At 46.6% G+C, this 19,016-nt stretch overlaps 1 protein-coding gene across 1 annotated transcript; it reads left to right on the plus strand.

Moving 5' to 3' along the window:
* The first annotated feature begins 436 nt into the window (after window positions 1-436).
* Window positions 437-2,591, plus strand: LOC135827003 (piggyBac transposable element-derived protein 4-like). The gene is made up of 2 exons (XM_065339524.1): window positions 437-758; window positions 1,078-2,591. Exons 1-2 carry the CDS (start codon window positions 437-439, stop codon window positions 2,589-2,591), a joined length of 1,836 nt encoding a protein of 611 aa, XP_065195596.1.
* Window positions 2,592-19,016: the final 16,425 nt, after the last annotated feature.

Here is a 19,016-nt window from a genome sequence, read left to right on the forward strand (position 1 = left end):
GAATTCGCTTTTTCATGACGTTTTGTTGTTTGGTTGTATGTTTGATTTATTTTTAAGTATGTTGTGTCACTAGTATACTATTGTACAACTTCAACAAGGGTCGAACAGAGCACAAATAACTCAGCGCCAAAAGAACATGTTCAAGCTGTGTAGGTTTAACCCTTTCAGCACGCATCACGTATATGTACGTGATGGTACATGTAACTGGCCCACGGATCACGTATATATACGTGATGCGTACAGTGAAAATGAACGTACTCTCGAGACATCCGTGGTCAACGGATCTTATCCCTACGTGGACCAGTGACGTGCTGGATGAACGTCGACAGTTCTACGATAGTACTGACGGGCGCACGCGCATGTGCGGCTATGTACGCCTACACAGATGTCGCGTGCGAAATTATTTGAACAATAGAAATTTTGACAATTTGCTGTCATGGCGCGGCGTCGATATGGTGCAGACGATCTCGATCATGTCCTCGACCTTGTCGTACTCGACCCTGACAGTGATGTCGAGCCGACATTGTCTGAAGACGACATCGTTCTGTCGGAGGAAGATGGAGATCTGCCTGAAAATCGCGCAGCGTCGCCAGGCGATAGTGAAAATGAATTGGACGACGACGATGTCGTAGGAGACGCCGCGGATGACGATGTAGGTAGCGCCAGCAGCGACAGTGACGGTGAGAACGAGGGGATATCTGCTAAAACGCACGTGGAAGCAGTCGAAGCACTCGCTGAGGGCGACGATGGAAGTGAAGGTCAGTGTGCCTATGGATCTGAAAATAGTACTCATAATTTCAAATTTTCAAATAATTGTACTAAAAATCTTGTCACTCAGCTGATCGCTCAATGATCATGCACGGACATTTTTCCTCATTCACAATGCATGTAAATGTGTATTGTGTTGCAAATGCTTATCGTTGTGAGTTCTAAATTTGAATTATATTTTTAGTATTCATACACATGTACAACTCAATCAGCGGACAGAATTGTACAATGCAAATTATTATAATTATTAGCATTTGTGTGTGACACTGGGAACATCATAGGATTTATCATGGATTTTTGTTACTGCAGGTATCTGGGTGAAACAGAATGTGGAACCTAATGTGCCGCCATTTACTGGCCAGCCAGGGATCAAGATGCCTCTCCCGGACGATCCAACTCCACTGGACTATGTCAAGCTGTTCTTCACTGCACAATTCTGGGTGATGCTAGTGACGGAGACAAACCGGTTTGCAAGAGCATACATCGACGCTAACGCTGAAACACTGGCCCGGCGCAGCCTCGCCCGCTCGTGGACACCCGTTACCGTAGCCGAAATGAAAGTGTTCCTGGGCTTGTTCTTGAACATGGGCCTTGTTCCTAAGCCCGAGCTTGACCACTATTGGAGCACAGATCCCATCATCGCCACACCGTTCTACAGCCGCACGATGCCGCGCGAGCGCTTCACCTCTATCATGAACTTTCTGCACTTCATGGACAACGCTGAAGAAGATCCCAACGATAAGCTCTCCAAGATACGGCCTCTTCTGACGTTGCTTCAGGAGCGATTCATGAGCGTTTACACTCCCAACGAGTACATTTCAATTGACGAGGAACTGGTGGCGTTCAAGGGAAGGATATCATTCCGCCAGTATATTCCGTCGAAGCGAGCACGCTTCGGGATGAAAATCTATGCGCTCTGCGAAGACAGCGGTTACCTCTTCAATCTGATTGTCTACGTCGGGAAGGACAACGAAACCTTCTGCCCTGAGAAGGTCAAGGAGCTCGGCGTGTCCGGTGCGGTAGTGCACAAGCTCGTTGAGCCGCTTCTCAGGAAGGGGTATAAGCTGTACGTGGACAACTGGTACACGAGTATCCCGATAGCCACCTACCTCAAGGGCAACGCAACGGGAGTGTGCGGTACCATTCGCAAGAACCGGATCGGACTACCGAAGCGTATAGCAAATTTCAAGGGGCTAAAGAAAGGCCACTTTCTGTACCGGAGCGGTGGTGGCATGATGTTTATAAAGTTGCAGGACACGAAGGAGGTGCATTTTCTGTCCACGATGCACAAGGCAAACGTAGAGCCAACTGGCAAGCGAGATCGGCAGCGCCGCCCAGTCCGCAAGCTTCGTCTTGTACAGGACTACAACAAGAAGATGGGTGGAGTTGACAAAAATGATGAGATGTTGTCGTTCTACACCGCTGCACGCAAGTCCCGGAAGTGGTACAAGAAGCTCGCCGTGCATCTGATTGAGCAAGCACTCCTGAACGCGTATATCCTGCACAGGAAGTCAAACCGCATGACGCACTTCGACTTTGTGAAGCGCGCCCTGAAAGCCCTCATCGCCGAAGGCAAGGCGGAGATGGTAGCTCACGCGGAAGCAGCTGCTGCAGCAACTGGTGGAGCCACAGGCACGAAGCGCATGGACAGCCACTTCCTCCGCTACATCCCGGCAACCGAGAAAAAGGCTAATCCGCAGAAACAGTGTGTTGTCTGCTACGGCAAGGGTAACCGGAAGGATGTCCGCACCATGTGCGCTGATTGCCTCGGGAATCCTGGGTACTGCATTCCGTGTTTCGAGGAGTCTCACCGAGGGAAATAGAGCTGTACTCGCTTGTGTCAGGGGTGTTCAGGTCTGGGCACCGCTTGAGGATCGTGGCAGGCTTTATGTAGTTGCTAGCTACCTGCTAGTTCACTGTAGTGGTATTGCAGTGCTCAGCTACTTTGTGTGAGCTGCATTCAATAATTTGTATGAGCTACATTCTATAATTTGTGTGTGTGTGTGTGGGCGCGCACTCGCGCGCGCCCTCGGGTGCGCTTTCATGCATGTGTCCAATTGTGTACATGAGTGTACGGGTGAATGTGAGTGCGAGAATTGCATGGCTGGATAGGTCTGTATGGGTGTGAATATGTGCATGCCTCTGCCGGTGTCTGTTCGGCAAGAACCTGTTGCCTAGCCATTCGTATTGCATTCAGTGTTTCGAGGAGTCTCACCGAGGGAAATAGAGCTGTACTCGCTCGTGTCATGGGTGTTCAGGTCTGGGCACCGCTTGAGGATCGTGACAGGCTTTATGTAGTTGCTAGCTACCTGCTAGTTCACTGTAGTGGTATTGCAGCGCTCAGCTACTTTGTGTGAGCTGCATTCAATAATTTATGTGAGCTACATTATATAATTTGTGTGGGGGGGGGGGGGGGGCGCACGCGTGCCCGCGCTCGGGTGCGCTTTCAGACACATGTCCAATAGTGTACATGAGTGTACGGGTGAATGTGAATGCGAGAATTGCATGGCTGGATAGATCTGTATGGTTGTGAATATGTGCATGTCTCTGCCGGTGTCTGTTCGGCAAGAACCTGTTGCCTAGCTATTCGTATGCACATTGAATAGTTCCTGACGCCCCTCAGCTGGTTTCAGCAAACATGACCATATTTGGTCATCATCTACTCAAGAACAAAACCGTAATTTACTACTAATTATGCCAAACCTAGTTCTTACCATCATATCCACCTGGCCATTCTAGTATAAATGAGCTGCATGCTCTGGTACGTTCAACCCGTGTTATGCGAAAATTCATCAAAAATGCGTATATTTTGTACTCGTTTTACTGGCTTCTATTGACCAAATATGGAATTTTGTATTGGGAATTGTTCTCACTGAAACCTATGCATTCCGCAGAAAAAATTGTGAGTGAATAGGACTACTTTTGGAAAATCACGAAAATCACTGGTTTTGGCTCCGCGGGTCAGTTACACACCCTGGCCATGCTGAAAGGGTTAAAGTGCTGGTGGACATTTTCACTGTAAAAAAATTGTTTTGACCAGGAGGGGTACATGTGAATAACAAAGATTCTGAACGACATTGTCATTGCATGAAGAATGGGGGCTCTGAGTGTTGACATAATCAATGTATGGGCCAGCCAATGCAGTGTTAATAAGGGAGTTGATGATGATGATGATGATGAAATGATGTAAGAAGGTGCATGTGGGATAATAGGTATACGTTGGTTAGTGGTTGATGTGTGGTGCAAGGCAAGTGGTGTGGTTTGATACACGTGGCAAGTAGTAAACCTGAAGTGTAGGAAAGTAGATTAGTAGTGGGTGTTGGTGTGCTTGGAAGGTGAAATGTGCAATGGAAGTGTTACAGGTTAATACATGCGAGAGAGAGAGAGAGAGAGAGAGAGAGAGAGAGAGAGAGAGAGAGAGAGAGAGAGAGAGAGAGAGAGAGAGAGAGAGAGAGAGAGAGAGAGAAAGAGAGAGAAAGAGAGAGAGAGAGAGAGAGAGAGAGAGAGAGAGAGAGAGAGAGAGGGAAAGAGAGAGAGAGAGATAGAGGGAGGGGGGGGAGAGACGTAGAGGGAGAGAGAGAGAGAGAGAGAGAGAGAGAGAGAGAGAGAGAGACAGAAATAGAGAGAGAGAGAACCAAGATAGAGTGAAGCGATGAGTCTTATTGCGCGTTGAAGGTGGCTGGGTTTTTCGGCGTAAAGTGGCCACACTGACAAGGAGGTACACATCTCGAATGCGAGAGAACATCTAGGTGTGTGTGTGTGCGGGGGGGGGGGGGGCAGATCAATAATGGTAGTGTATGGAGGACAGAAGTGGCAAGAGGTGTGTGCGATAGATTACTGCATTGGGGTATTGACGAAGTTGCATATTCTTCTGCTACCCTGACCCGTTTTACAAATTCCCCACAAATCTACCTGAAGCGGTGATAAATTGTGGAGGGAAACGTCTGGCACAGCTACTTCCAGTTGGCGCACGTTGCTTGTGGATTAGTTGACTTCATCAATAATGGTCGTTGTGATTGGTTTTGTATGATGCTGGATGTTTTCTCCTTTTGTTTTCAGTGGTAAACCGGTTTGCTGCGAGCACTATGCTCGGGAGAATGAGTTCAGCCTCCATTGTTTGCTACTTGGTAGGTAAACCATGATGTTCCTGATGTATTTGCCATGTGCTTGCATTTGTATGCGTGTGTGTGTGTGTGTGTGTGTGTGTGTGTGTGTGTGTGTGTGGGTGGGTGTGGGTGTGTGCGTGTGTGTGTGTGTGTGTGTGTGTGTGTGTGTGCGCGGGGGGGGGGGGGGTGCATAAAGTATCTAATATTGACTGACTATGAGATCAGTGTAGGAAGTAAAAGCTAAAGCGATATCACTCTGATAATCTGTGAGATAGACAGCGGATGTATATGGGTGGGAATGATTCTTCACATGCAACTTGGGTACAATTAGTGACGTAAGAATGTGCTGGTCTGTCATAGAATGTGAGTGACAGCTACCCTACTATGGGCGATGTTAGAATGTGAGTGTCAGTTATCCTGCCACAGGTGATGTTTTGGTGGGTATATTATCCTCATTTCCTTTACTTTCAAAGAAAGGGTTTGCTCCCCACTCCGGAGCTCGCGCTATTTCGCCGACTTTACTTGACACTTGACTGACTCACGACTGCCATCTGCCATCCAAATCATCGCAACCACTACTTCGTCCTTTACTTTTCTTCCTTTTGAAATGTGATATATTTCTCTCGGCGGAATCCTTCCCATTCGTGCCTCCTCTCAAATGATTCTTCAAAGCTCCATTCTTCCTGCTTCCTAGCTCCTCTCTCTCTTCTCTCAAATTCTCTCTCGCTTCATCTTTCTCTCTTTCTCTCCCTGTCTCTCTCTCTCTCTCTCTCTCTCTCTCTCTCTCTCTCTCTCTCTCTCTCTCTCTCTGTCTCTCTAGTTCTCTTTCTCTCTTTTCTCTCTTCTCTCTCTTCTCTCTAAGCAAAAGTCGTCATTATCCAGCACTAAGAATACCGAGCAAACTCCCACTAATGATACATACATCGCCTTCGGTAAACCGGATCAAAACACCCTTCAAATCTTTGTTTTAACTTGCCACACCGACTTCTAAAGGGGCGGGGTGGGTGATCGCCTACCAAGTCGAGCCTTCGTTCATTTTTTCTAGTCCACTTGCTCGTGTTGCGCCGCGCTGGAGCCAGTCTCTCTGTAGATGCTTTTGCCACATAGAGCTACTATTGCACAAAGCCTCTCTCTCTCTTTCTCTCTCTATTTCTCTCTCTATCTCTCACACTTTCTTTCTTTCTTTCTCTCTCTCTCTCTCTTTCTCTCTCTCTCTCTCTCTCTCTCTCTCTCTCTCTCTCTCTCGTAAAGCAAATCCCCGTTTCCTTGTTATGAAAGTTCTATTGGGATGTTGGGAGCTTAGAAGCTGGGTCTGGACATTTTCTTTCAGCTCCAATTCACGGGAAAAACTTGTTTGTATTTGCGTGTGCAGCTAACCAAACCAATCCTCTTTATGTTTCTCATGGGCATATGGACTGTCGACCTAACGATCGTAAGTTCCTTGAATGCTTTGTATGTCAGCATATGGGCGAAAGGGACACATAAAACGACAGACGTAGCAATAGAGAAAGATGCTCATACATAAAGGCGGTCAGTTAAAGATGAATAGATAGACAGACAGACGGACGGACGGGCGGACTGACGGACCTACAGATTTTTCGATTTCGTGACTTAACCCTAGAACTACCAAAATTTCAACTACCCTAGAAGTACCGGAGGCATCATATGACTCCACTGGACAAAAACATACCTGCTTGGAATTATTTTCGGCAATATGTGTAGAAACAGAAGTCCTTATGGTTGATAAATATGGTGGTAAAGACACACCTTGCAATATGGCGGTAAACACACGCCTGCCCACACACGCTCTGCAGGCTGCAAAAAAAGGAGAGAGAAGAGAAGGAGAGCTCTGTGCCAGAACTTTGCAGCCTAGAGAGCGTGTGTGGGCAGGGGTGTGTTTACCGCCATATTGCCAGGTGTGTCTTTACCACCATATTTATCAACCATAAGTACAGCTGCAGTGGTGTCTTCAACTTCATTCAACAGAAGTCCTTGGGGTAAAAGGTACCTTTTAAAAGGAAGAACCAATGACAGGTGCACTATCTTGGAGACAAGCAGCTGTCATTGCGCGCAGCGAAAGGGCAACCTCTCGTCAGTTTACAGAAAAATAAAAGAGCATTTGCATGCCATGCTCATCCTGCAAACTCTACATTTCAGTCCATCACCCCGGAAATGGCTGCTGCTGGGCCAACCTGTTGGATTTTTCTCAGCCATGTTGGTCATTCTTTGACTACTGTGATAAATACGTTTACGAGTGAAAGGAGAACGTGGTGTCGCGACTCCTAGCAAACGAATAATTTCCGTTCGACGTAGTGTCCGGAGACCATCTTCGTGACCAAACCTCAAGTAGCAGAGTAGTTCCTGGAAACTATTTTAGGGATTTTACTTGATTATATGGCGTCCATTACTATCCAGCCGAAGGGCCGTCGGCAGATTATTGCGGGTACAGAGGACGCCTCTTGCGTAAATTTGCGAAACCAATGCCATGATATTGCCTTCACTCAAAGTAGAGTCCTCTCCAATTTTCAGTTTTCCCTCCTAAATTGTGCACTTGATCATGACATGGATCATATTCCGGTCAATAAATGCAAATAATGCATCTGCCCCACCTTCAAAATAGTGAATATCTCCGAAAAGCCCGCAAACTTCGGAAGCAACAACTGGTTGCACGCGTTCGCACTTGCTTGGTGCAACACATTTTCCACTATCCAATTTCGCTCATATTTTGCAGGTAAGTTTCCTTTTTGGGGTGTAGAGCGACTATGCAAAGGCCACCGACAGGTTTCTGAAGGGAACCTTGAAATTGGCATACCTCAAAAATGGTAAAAATATCACATGATTCATGGGACTACAAACGAGCCACGCCACAGCGTACCAGAACAAGCTACGAACAAAAGTTCATCCAGCCAACATTGTCTCACATTAGAAGAGTTCTATGGGCAGCACCGCTTAGGAAAGCCAGCATCTCAGAAGACAAGGGCCATCATCACTTGACGTCACAATTGGTGGTCTTGAAAGTAGTCAAATTCCAAGCGCTGATAAAACAGCGAGCTACATTCTCAATTAACATGCAATTAACACCGTCAGATAGTAGATCACCTCTTCTAGCGCTGACGACATGTCCCCTGTCATCCTTTGTGGGTTTTCTTGACATAAACAATTTTGATTTTTCCACCCGACCATTCTGAAATACGTCCAAACTCATACCTGCGCAGGAAAGCTCGCCCCCCCCCCTCTACCTATCTCTGTCAACGCTTATCCAAGTGTATTGTTGACTTTGACAAGGAATAGCAGCGGTGATCACTTGTCACTCCAAACGTCAAGCTTCTCCTTGCGCCGCGAACATTTTCCGTGCAACAGTTGATGCAAAAGTGACTGAAATTTTGCTTGTAGTTTTTGAATTTTACGGCAAGAGGAATGATGAAATCACCTGCCTCGTGGCATAGAATAATGCTTTGTGGTTCATGACACAATGCATGTTCCCGAGGCGCTATTCATAATGGAGGAGGTAAGACGCATTATAATTATTTCCTGCATGGTCTGCTCAGAACCCGCAGAAACTATCGCTACAGCGCTAGCAGTATTGCATTGGCAACAATTCTTTCAGATATTTATCAAAAGGCCGCGAAAGTCAGAGGAGATAAGAAAGTAGAACAGCTGCTAGCCGACAACAACTACCCACAGCACGCCATTAGCACAGGCACACACAACGCCAGCAACCCACACAGACCACGCTGACAGCACACATCCCAGCCATCGTCAAGTTGCCATTCATGAATGACCGTTAGGCTCGTGATGTTCACCGTACCGTGCGTTCATTCAGGGAAGGTGCACGTGTAGTATTACCAGTCCGGTCGTTCACTAAAGGATAATGTTGGTGTCGTCATCGTTGTCTCGCCCTGAGTGCCCAAGAGAAGTGTACCGGAAGAAGATGAAACAATGTTGTGCTCAGTGTGTGAGGAAGAGTATGTTGGTGAGATGGAAAGAACTGTTTGTAAGCGTTTTGAAGAGCATTGTAGAGAGGAAAGGGCACAGGCAGTGGACACATCATGGGGAGAGCATTACGCACATCACCACCCACATCACACCGACATTGCAGCACCCATCACCAACGCTTTAATTCTCGCCACCCAGTCACCCCGTGTCAATCGTCTTATCCGTGAAGCAATGTTTATTTTTGATAGGCGTCCGTCTGTGAACAGGGACTGTGGCTGGAGGCTTCTGCACAATGTGTGAAACTGGTACTTGTAAGATTGCACAGCATATGCACTGTGGTGTAGGTGTTGCGTTGTCACGTACATGTGCAAGCCTGTTTGTGTCAGTGCTTGGTCCGCAGGCTGGATCTAGGTGTTATGTGCGTGGTGCGCAGGCTGTTTGTGTCAGTGCTTGGTGCGCAGGCTGTTTGTGTCAGTGCTTGGTGCGCAGGCTGTTTGTGTCAGTGCTTGGTGCGCAGGCTGTTTGTGTCAGTGCTTGGTGCGCAGGCTGTTTGTGTCAGTGTTTGGTGCGCAGGCTGTTTGTGTCAGTGCTTGGTGCGCAGGCTGTTTGTGTCAGTGCTTGGTGCGCAGGCTGTTTGTGTCAGTGCTTGGTGCGCAGGCTGTTTGTGTCAGTGCTTGGTGCGCAGGCTGTTTGTGTCAGTGCTTGGTGCGCAGGCTGTTTGTGTCAGTGCTTGGTGCGCAGGCTGTTTGTGTCAGTGCTTGGTGCGCAGGCTGTTTGTGTCAGTGCTTGGTGCGCAGGCTGTTTGTGTCAGTGCTTGGTGCGCAGGCTGTGTGTAGTTGTTATGGTACACATGTACATGCAATTCTGTTGCCATGACTTGTCGTAACTGTGGGTAGACAATGTCATCTGTCTTCACATCTGCACACTGAGATTCTATTGAAGCCTCCCCCCCCCCCCCCAACACAAACACACCTTACCGCTGAGACATACACCACCTACACTTACCTCCTTCCTATTCTTCACCTAACATATTCACACCAATATGTTAACTTTCTCAGTGTCAGTAGTTGTTGTCTTCATACATGTACGAAGTAGTTCAGTAAGTACCTATGCAATGGATGTTTTGTTTGTCATTCATTACTCTGATGACGAGCCAGGCCCGAAAATTTGGTGTAATGTTAATTTTAATTTTGATTTAATTTGAATCGCAGTGAAGAGACCGTTTTTGGAGTTGAGTGAAGTTTCCTTAATACTTGTATAGTACGTAAACATCACTGTTCACATTGTCAGAACTCCATTGTCCTTGTGTAGACTTAGCGATTCGGAGAAGGTGAGTCACTTTGTTGCGTTGAGTGGTGTGTGCTGTCCAGTTGCAGGGCGTCCGGGGGAGCAAGTAGGCATGGTGGAACCGGTGTTTTTCTCTGATGGCGTTAGTGAGCTCTGGGTTCAGCCATGGCTTTGCTGGGCAGCTAGCATGCCTCCGGAAGTTTGTTTGTTTGTTTGTATACTTTATTTGAATTCGCAAATCCAAACTAGCACAAATGCTCAATGACAAGGCAGCGAATATGTTATTATGTTACAGGGAAGGAGGGTTGGGAAGAAAATAAGGAGAAAAAAGAGAGAATGGTAGGTATCTCAATGAAGAGCTGACACAGACTCATTCCCAAGGCCATGACTTGGCAAAGCTATCCGTGTGACTTCGACAACATGTTGAGGAAAGCAGGCGCCTGTGAAAGCTGATAGAAGACGGCGTTGACTCCTTAATTCAAATAAATTGGCGATCTTGAAATACTAAAATAATTCTCAAAAAGAAATCGATCGATCGATGTGCTGGTGTGTTCAACAACACGTAGCTACAGCGCAATGACGTCCGTGTTCACTCACACTGTTTCAGTGCTGTGGGTGTGTTCAGAATCACATGGCGTGAGCCAGTCAAGTGTCAGTCAGTTCGGCAGGAAACGCAAGCTCCAACAACAAGTCGTTTGGCGCAGCCACCTTCTTTTTTTGTCTTGTAGATCACCAAAACAATGAAAAAAAGTTTGACTTGAAGATATGTTAATAGTTTGGGATTGGAAATCACAACTAACTTCATGGTCAGCAGACAGCCTTCATAACCATTACTTACAGCATAGGCCAAAAAGAAAAGGATAAATCGTGGGTTTTGATAAAAAATCGATACTGGCTTCCAGGGCAAATTGTAAACCATGGGAAAAGGCCGGAAACCTGGCCGAAATTCTAACTCCTTAACGGCTAGTCCAATTGTTTGTCCAAATTTCCCTTATCTTCATACTTTTTAAGACCAAAACCTGATTGTAAATCTTTCTGAAATGGACTGAAGCAGGAATTAGAGTGACCATTCTGCACAAGCTGGTGTAGGGCTGACTGCTCAGCATTCTTTTTCTCTCTCTCTCTCTCTCTTTCTCTCCTATATCTCTTCTTCATCCTTCTACTCTACCATCTCTGTCAACGCTTATCCTTGTGCACAATGCCAGCCTGTAGCATGCTGGTTCGTAGTTCACCGACCCTCGCTAAAGCGAGAATTGCAACGTTCAATGTACGCAGCCAAACTTCAAATGCCAAGAAACAGAAGCTAGCGAAATACCTATTGTCCTACAGAGTGGACGTCTGCGGCCTCCAGGAGCTAAACATTGCTGAGCCGTCTGACAGGTCTATTGACGACGGATACCGGCTTGTAGGCTTTGGCCAGGACGCGGGTCACCACGGGGGAATTGGATTCGCCGTGTCGAAATATTTAAACGAATTCCTGAGAAAACATAAAAAGCTGTCGGACCTAGTCTGCTACGCTGACTTCTCGCTGCCCGCAAAGAGCTCCTCAGAGACCTCTGTTGATGTGAGATTCGTTGTGGCGTATGGACCCACAGCCCCGTCGGCAGACAAGTGCCCATCGCTGAGAGAAGATTTCTACGACTGTTGCTCAAAAGCATGGAATACTCCTAACAGCCGAACTCTGGTGTTTGGTTTGGGCGATTTTAACAGCAAAGTCGGCACCAGCAAGACACCCTGCATTGGTCTATACGGTAAAGGAGTGCGGAATAACAAAGGCCAGGCCAGGCACTAGTTCAGTGGGCAAATTTGTGGGAAATTGTCCTTGCCAACACCCTTTTCTGTTATTCCATGCGCTACAGGACAAGGTGGACTGGCTCAGTCACAAACAGAGATACAGTTCGTATCGCCTGTAAGGTTGGCGGCTATAGTAATATAACGGATATAGTGATCAATTTCTCAAATTCATTTTCATTTGCCATAACTAAGTATACACAGTTATCGCGTATAGTAATAATCGTCTATAGTAATATATCGCCTATAGTGATCAAATTCATATTTCAAAAGACCTTTATTACATTATTTTTGCATCGGTTATAGTGATTGATGTAAAATCAAGCGATGTTAGAGGAGAACAGGGTGTTACTTCTTCGAGAAGAACCTTTCCAGTGAGTGTTGTTTGGTGAGTTATGCTCGCACAAGTTGCCAAAATATGCCTCCATCATGAGGAAATGCTGATTTTCTGTGTCAGGAGCTACAGCTAGCTACATGACATTGTACATGTATGTAGTGCGTATGTGCACGGCGCGCTGAGTCGTTTGACACCCTGCTCGCATACATTGCATGCAGTATCGGTCATAGTGATATATCGCTTATAGTGATAAAATGCTCAAAATCAAACACCAACGCTATAGGCGATACTGACTGTACTGGCGTAATCAGCAGAGTAAACAATAATATTATGATTGATTTCATCGCAGTACCGGCTCGTTGCAGGCCCCTTATCAATCGTGCCCGCTCGTATGCAGGGACACTGACATCAAGCGACCATAAAATTGTCATCGCCGACATGGATTTCCAATGATTGTTCAAAGCTTATCGCTCACACCCAAAAACAAAGAGGTCCGTTGGTCCATTGGCTGTACGGAGGCTTTCATCGGACGCCACGGTGAAGCAAGACTACAAAGCAAAACTCAAAGAAAGCGTTTCCATCAGCCATACCAACCCTTGCTCAGAAGAAACTCATAAAAAATACTCCATCTCAGAAATGGTCCAGCGCAGTAAATGGCACCCTGAAAACGGCGGAGAGCAGTGTTGGCCATATGCACAGATCCACATCCGGGAAGTTAACTCTAAGAGTTGGTGGACAAGCCGTTGATTATTCACTCTCATTGTAATATCAAAAAGTATTCTTTCTAGACCAAAGAGTGGTATATTTGATAACATTTAATAACGATAGAAATTTTTACGATACTTCTCCAGACGTTTCGTTGTTCTGAACAACATCGTCAGTGGATAAAGAATTCTTTATCCACTGACGATGTTGTTCAGAACAACGAAACGTCTGGAGAAGTATCGTAAAAAATTCTATCGTTATTAAATGTTATCAAATATACCACTCTTTGGTCTAGAAAGAATACTTTTTGAAGTTAACTCTGCCCAACCAGGAAGTGGCACGCCTATCGGAGCAGCAGTGGGAGGTTCGGCTTCTTTCAGAGTCGGTTCACCACTCCTTGGCAGAGCTAAAGAGGCAGCGGAACCAGATACAGCACAAGATCCGTTCTATTTAGCGGGCCGACGCCAAAGAATGCCTTGACAGACTGGCAGCGAAGGTGGAGCAGGCATCTGACTCAGCACAGATGTTTCTTGCTGCTTCGGCCATGAAAAGTGGATCTCAGCCATCCAGTATCATGGTCAGCTCTGCTGATGGCCACATTTTGGCTTCAGATAAGCAGATGGCAGAGCGGAGCACTTCAAGGATCTATTCTGTAGAGATCAATCAGCTGCTAACCAAAAACCAGTCCCTCACCGGCTAAGTGTGGCAGTGTCTCCAGCGGAGATGGAAACAGCGGTGAAACGACTCGAAAACGGAAGGCTTGTGGGCCAGACAAAGTCCCTGCAGAATTACTGAAGTATGGAACATCACAGCTATCCATCGTACCGGCAGTCATCATCAACCAAAGCGTAGCAGAGGGTGCTGACATGTCATCGTTCATCGGACTTGGCACACTGATTCCTTCACAAAAACCAAAAAAACCTAGAGGACCCGTGACTAGCCTGCGTCCCATTGTCCTCCTGAACACCATCCGAAGAGTTTTCTCCCTTGTAGTGCTCTGCCGAATCGCAAAGGACGTTGCTCAATATGTTGGTCCAACTCCATCTGGCTTCAGACAAGGCCAAAGTACAACAGATGTGAAATGGACACAGCGCTGGATTGCGGCCAAGGCAACTCGATACAACTGGGAATGCCACATGCTGGGGATTGACATGTCCCGTGCGTTCGACACGATCGATCGCACCAAACTGTTAAACGTCGTGGCATTAGTGACTGGCCCCGATGAAGTGCGCATGATCCAGCACTTACTGTTCCACACCCAAATATCATTGAAAGTAGGAAAGGCAACGGCCAATCCGTTTCTTAGCACCATCGGCACCCCCCCCCCCCCCCCCCAGGGAGATGGACTGAGCCCTGTTCTTTTTATTTGTTACCTGGAGGCAGCACTGCGGCAAGTGAGAGCAAACCTTCCCGAACGTCCTTTCGCCGACCGTCACATACACGGAGAAACAGGTTACGCCGATGTGACCTTGTACTCAACCAGTGAGGAGTGGCTGAAGCGATGCCTCCCCATCATTAGCGCAGAACTCGGGGATTGGTCCCTTACCGTAAACGAGACCAAGACCGAATTCTTGCATCTGGCATCAACTTCAGACTCCTGGCGGTCCAGCAGGGAGCTAGGGTCCCTCATTGGCGACAGTGAGGACTTGGAGCAGAGGAAAGACCTCGCTTCGAGTGCTTATGGCAGGATGTATAGCCTCTGGTTCAGGCGTGGGAAGGTCAGTGAGCAGAGGCGCACCCGACTGTATAATGCCCTGGTTCTGCACGTTCTTTTGTATAACTGCGGCACATGGGGCTCACGGCGGCACAAGCAGAATCGCTTTAAAACGTATTCCACCAGAAGCAGCTCCGACGGCTCATTGGCATAGTCGACCTAGCCAGGATATCAAATACTAAGCTGTATGAGAGGTGCAACACGGAACCACTATCTGACATCATGGACAGGAGAAGATGGCAGCTAACCGGCCATATTCTCCGTATGGACAGGGATGCGCCGCCATGGATCGTGCTGAGGGGCTATTTTGCAGGAGATGCCAAGGCTGGGCATGGACGTCCAAGGACATCCATTGCGACGCGCATCACAAGCGACTTACAGAGAAGAAACATCGACTTGAAGCGCAGAAATCAGCTGGGGAATGTGAGGGCCATCGCTCTGGACAAGCCTACATGGAGAAATCTGGCCGACAATCCATGATCTGGCATCACAGGTCATCAGTGCACCATAGGTACCATAGCTATGGGGTGGTCGGTAAATCGTGGCAACAACAAGGGAAAGTTCATCGGTGAAACTTCTCGTTCATACGCTGTCTGCTTCTTTCATTGGGATGTCTAGTACACTTCTGGTGAAATGTTTCCCTGTGTACAAGGCAACACCACTACCAAAGTCCTGTCTGTCAGCTCTGGTCAGCTCGTAGCCTGGGATTGCATAGAGACTGTCAGGGTCTGATGTGTCAGCCCAGGTTTCCTGGACGGCAATGACTGATAGTTCTGAGATTCAGAGCGCAAACGGGTAAAGGTTAGTAACTCGTCCATTTTGTTGAATAAGCAACGCACATTGGAACTGAGAAAGTTCAAATTCACTGAAATTGGTGTTTTTGGGGGAAATATTTTATGTGTTCACACTAGTTGTCATTGTTTTTGTTGTTGCTGTTGTTGGTTTTGCAAATGCTGTCCAACAGAGCCTTACACACACCGCTGTGGTGATTGCTTTGAAGACATCATTGTCCGTACAAGATGTATTTGTGCGAATGGATACACCAATAAATCTGACCTCTGCATTCGTAAGTAACGTAATTTATTTTCTGTTTGTTTAAAAGAAAACGGAGTATAGCAACTGGCCACCACTCTATTCAGTTGCTATTCAAAACACATTATAGCAATAAAAACAGCTTTATGGCAGCTTTATAAACAAAATATTGCTGTCTATTCCCGGGCCCTCCCCCTATAGACAATTAATAATTGCTTTCCAAACTGGCATGGATTCCATCTAGAAAGTAAGAAATTAACGAAATAAGAATCGGAGATAAAAAAATGAAGGGGACAATTCGCTAGGACGAATTGTAACAAACCGAACGCCAGTATCCTACATTACTGTACTTAGTTGATGACAGTGATGGGCTAACTAATTGCAAAAACATGTATAGTATCACACGACGATTGTTTCGCCGTGTTGTTCAAGACGGCTCTTCAGGTGTGCATTGATGACCGCTATCGAGCAGTGCTCAAGCTGACTTTCACGTCGTGGAATGTCTAAGCTCTTTATGCCAGTTTTGTGCTAGATTGTGCACGTCAGACCGTTCAAAATCTGGTTTAGTTGGTGGACTCGATCCCATGACTTGCGCCCTCAATTTCCATGTTACAATATTTTTCCTTGGCTCACCACCTGTGTTGGTGCTTTATTTCAAGCAAAGACGAAGAAATGTTACATGCGCATGCGTATAAGTCCGGGCTAGCGAGGGAGACTGACGTCATGCAGCGAGGTCAGTACAGTTCACAACACCAGAGAGCGAGAGGACTGCAGAGAACAAAAGAAATAGACAATTAAATATACACACTTTAAACAACAAGATCGCTGCATGTAGGACACCAATGTTTTAACATGGCAACAACAATGTTCGAAACAAAGGAACAGAATGCAGGAAGTTAATCCTTTGCGGACTGATGCCGCACATATGCGTCAAAACGTCATACCCTGATTTCCTGATGCCGCATATGTGCGTCAAGTAAAAGCGTATACTTGTACAGTGCATATACATCCCCGTTCAAATTGTCCTAACTCTATTGTCCTTTATCCGATCGTCGCGATTGATAGCACATTGGAAAGGTGAGAGAATAAGCTTTCCAATGGTATGTTGTTTGATATAGCGTGATGATTCACTGAGTATCGAAGAACAAAACACGGATACGCTTGAAATTGTTTCGAAAATTTGTACGCAGAGCGCTTCAAAGTGCGTCGGCGTGCCTCAAACGGGGACTTTCCCAGTGACTCATTGCTGCACAGCGCATGCAAAGTAGAGACCAAAATAATAAATCGCTTGAGCTTCATGAATCTGCAGGACTTTGAATCATCGTTCTACGTTGAGTAAACATTGAGAAACGATAAAACGTTTAGATGCGGGTACAGAATCTCGCTCAGGCGCAATAGGGCAGCTCTCAACAGGCTTGAAGGCGATTCTGTTGCTCCTGCTGGGTGTCTAGTGGCAATATTCAGAGAGAGGACGTCTGCAGCCTTCCAACGAGACCAAAAAGAAACAATTACTTGAAGTACGAAACTGGTGAGTGAAATTAGAACATTTTCAAATGCATACTGGGACTATTGCGCATGGCAGCGACGCTGGTGGCAGGCTTCAGGGAATTTAGCACCAGGACGCAAAAGGTTAAATTAGTTAAAGAGATAGGGACTGTCATCTGAGGGAAATACGCACAGTGATCAGTTGACGTTGAACTAGCTGAGTGTGTATGTGACTGTGTGGTTAGCAGCCTATTCAGATTATGGAAGAGCATAAAAGTAACGCATGCAGTGCTAGTAGCAGTGGAGGTCCGGGCTCCACCGTTGGGGAGCGGTTGAGGTTGTGTGGAGTGAGCTAAGCTCCAGATTGTGGTGGGGTGGTGGCTCTACCGCAGCTCCGGGTCGTACAGGTCCAGATGGTGGGTTGTGCGGATGGTGAGGCTCAAGTTTATTGTCAACAGCAGGTGATTGACAGGCACTCAGAATGTTGTCCAAGCAGGAACTGCAACGCGGAAAACCAGTATTAGTTGACGGCTATGCGAAGGCGAAGATAGAAACGGAGCAGGACGACGGACATCTGTGGTAGGAGGGAAGAGTCCGCAGCAGATGCAAGTGTGCCGAGGGAGGGTGGGCGGCGAGAGGCACCCAAATCAGGAAAATCAGAAAAAAATAGATACTGAAAATAACTCTGTTTGCGCAGCGTCGGGGGTCAACACCTTAGGTAACCAATGAGGCAGAGATTGTGTCTGTAAGCGTGATAACAGGTGATTCCAGGGACATACAACCCCGGGGCCAAATATCATACAACTCCAGGGAAGATGGCAACTTTGTCTAAATGTTCTTGTTTTATTCTTGAGCAAAGAGAAAGAAATTTTCATGCGCATGCGTAAAAATCTGGGCTAGAGAGGGAGACTGGCGTCATGCAGTGAGATCGCTGCAAGTTCGTAAGCTTGTCATTATCTCTATCGATAGTGATAAAGCTGAAAGCGATTGTGAACCATTGATTGTGGGGCTAGATTGGTCATTTGTGCACATATTCCTTGGCGTGTGGTACACCGGTACACATTTCCTGGGAAACCTGAGCAAAAACTGTTTTTCTGTTTGTGTGTGGGTGTGGGTGTGGGTGTGTGGGTGTTTGTGTGTTGTGTGCGTGTGCGTGTGCGTGTGTGTGTGTATGTGTGTTTGTGTGTGAGTGTGTGTGTTTGTGTGTGTATGTGTGTTTGTGTGTGTTTGTCTGTTTGTGTATGTGTGCGTGTGTGTGTTTATATATGTGTGTATGTGTTTGTGTGTATGCGTCTTGGTGTGTTTATGTGCGTGTGTTGGGCATGCGCACATGTGTGATATGGGTGGTATTTTTGCAGCGTGTCCCCCAGGAATGGCAGGATCTCTTTGTGAATATACAACAAGTTGTGGACTGAATAACTCATGCAATGGCCGTGGGATTTGCAGTGCCTCGTTTGGATACTGTGACTGCATATTTGGTTGGGCTGGCAAGGAGTAAGTGTGACTATGAGAGGGTGAAGTGTAAGCAAATTCGTGTGGGTGGGACCGAGGAGGGATTTTTGAGACTCCTTTGGAACGGTCATATATCACTAGATGTAGCCTGAGAAGTAAAGTTTAAAAGTACAGTGTTAACTCTTTACCGGTTCAGGTATTTGTACAGCAAAAACCGACCGCATGACGTACGTTTTTGTATTTTTCAATTTTGTTATGTACATCATAAGGTGATTCTGAAAGTAAAAACCCTCAGGAAAGCGATGCAACAACTTTCAAGTCCAGAAAACGAACAAAAATTTCACTATTTAGCACTAATAATTATTTGGCTTAAATTAAAATATTGCCAATCAGGCAAACTTGT

Source organism: Sycon ciliatum, chromosome 11, assembly GCF_964019385.1.
Source record: "Sycon ciliatum chromosome 11, ocSycCili1.1, whole genome shotgun sequence".
Lineage (NCBI taxonomy): Eukaryota > Metazoa > Porifera > Calcarea > Leucosolenida > Sycettidae > Sycon > Sycon ciliatum.

Excerpts from the sequence above, each read along its gene's own strand:
- LOC135827003 (XM_065339524.1), top strand. The coding sequence starts at position 437 with ATGGCGCGGCGTCGATATGGTGCAGACGATCTCGATCATGTCCTCGAC. Across the intron at positions 759-1,077 it reads GGGCGACGATGGAAGTGAAG|GTATCTGGGTGAAACAGAAT; the intron begins GTCAGTGTGCCT and ends TTGTTACTGCAG.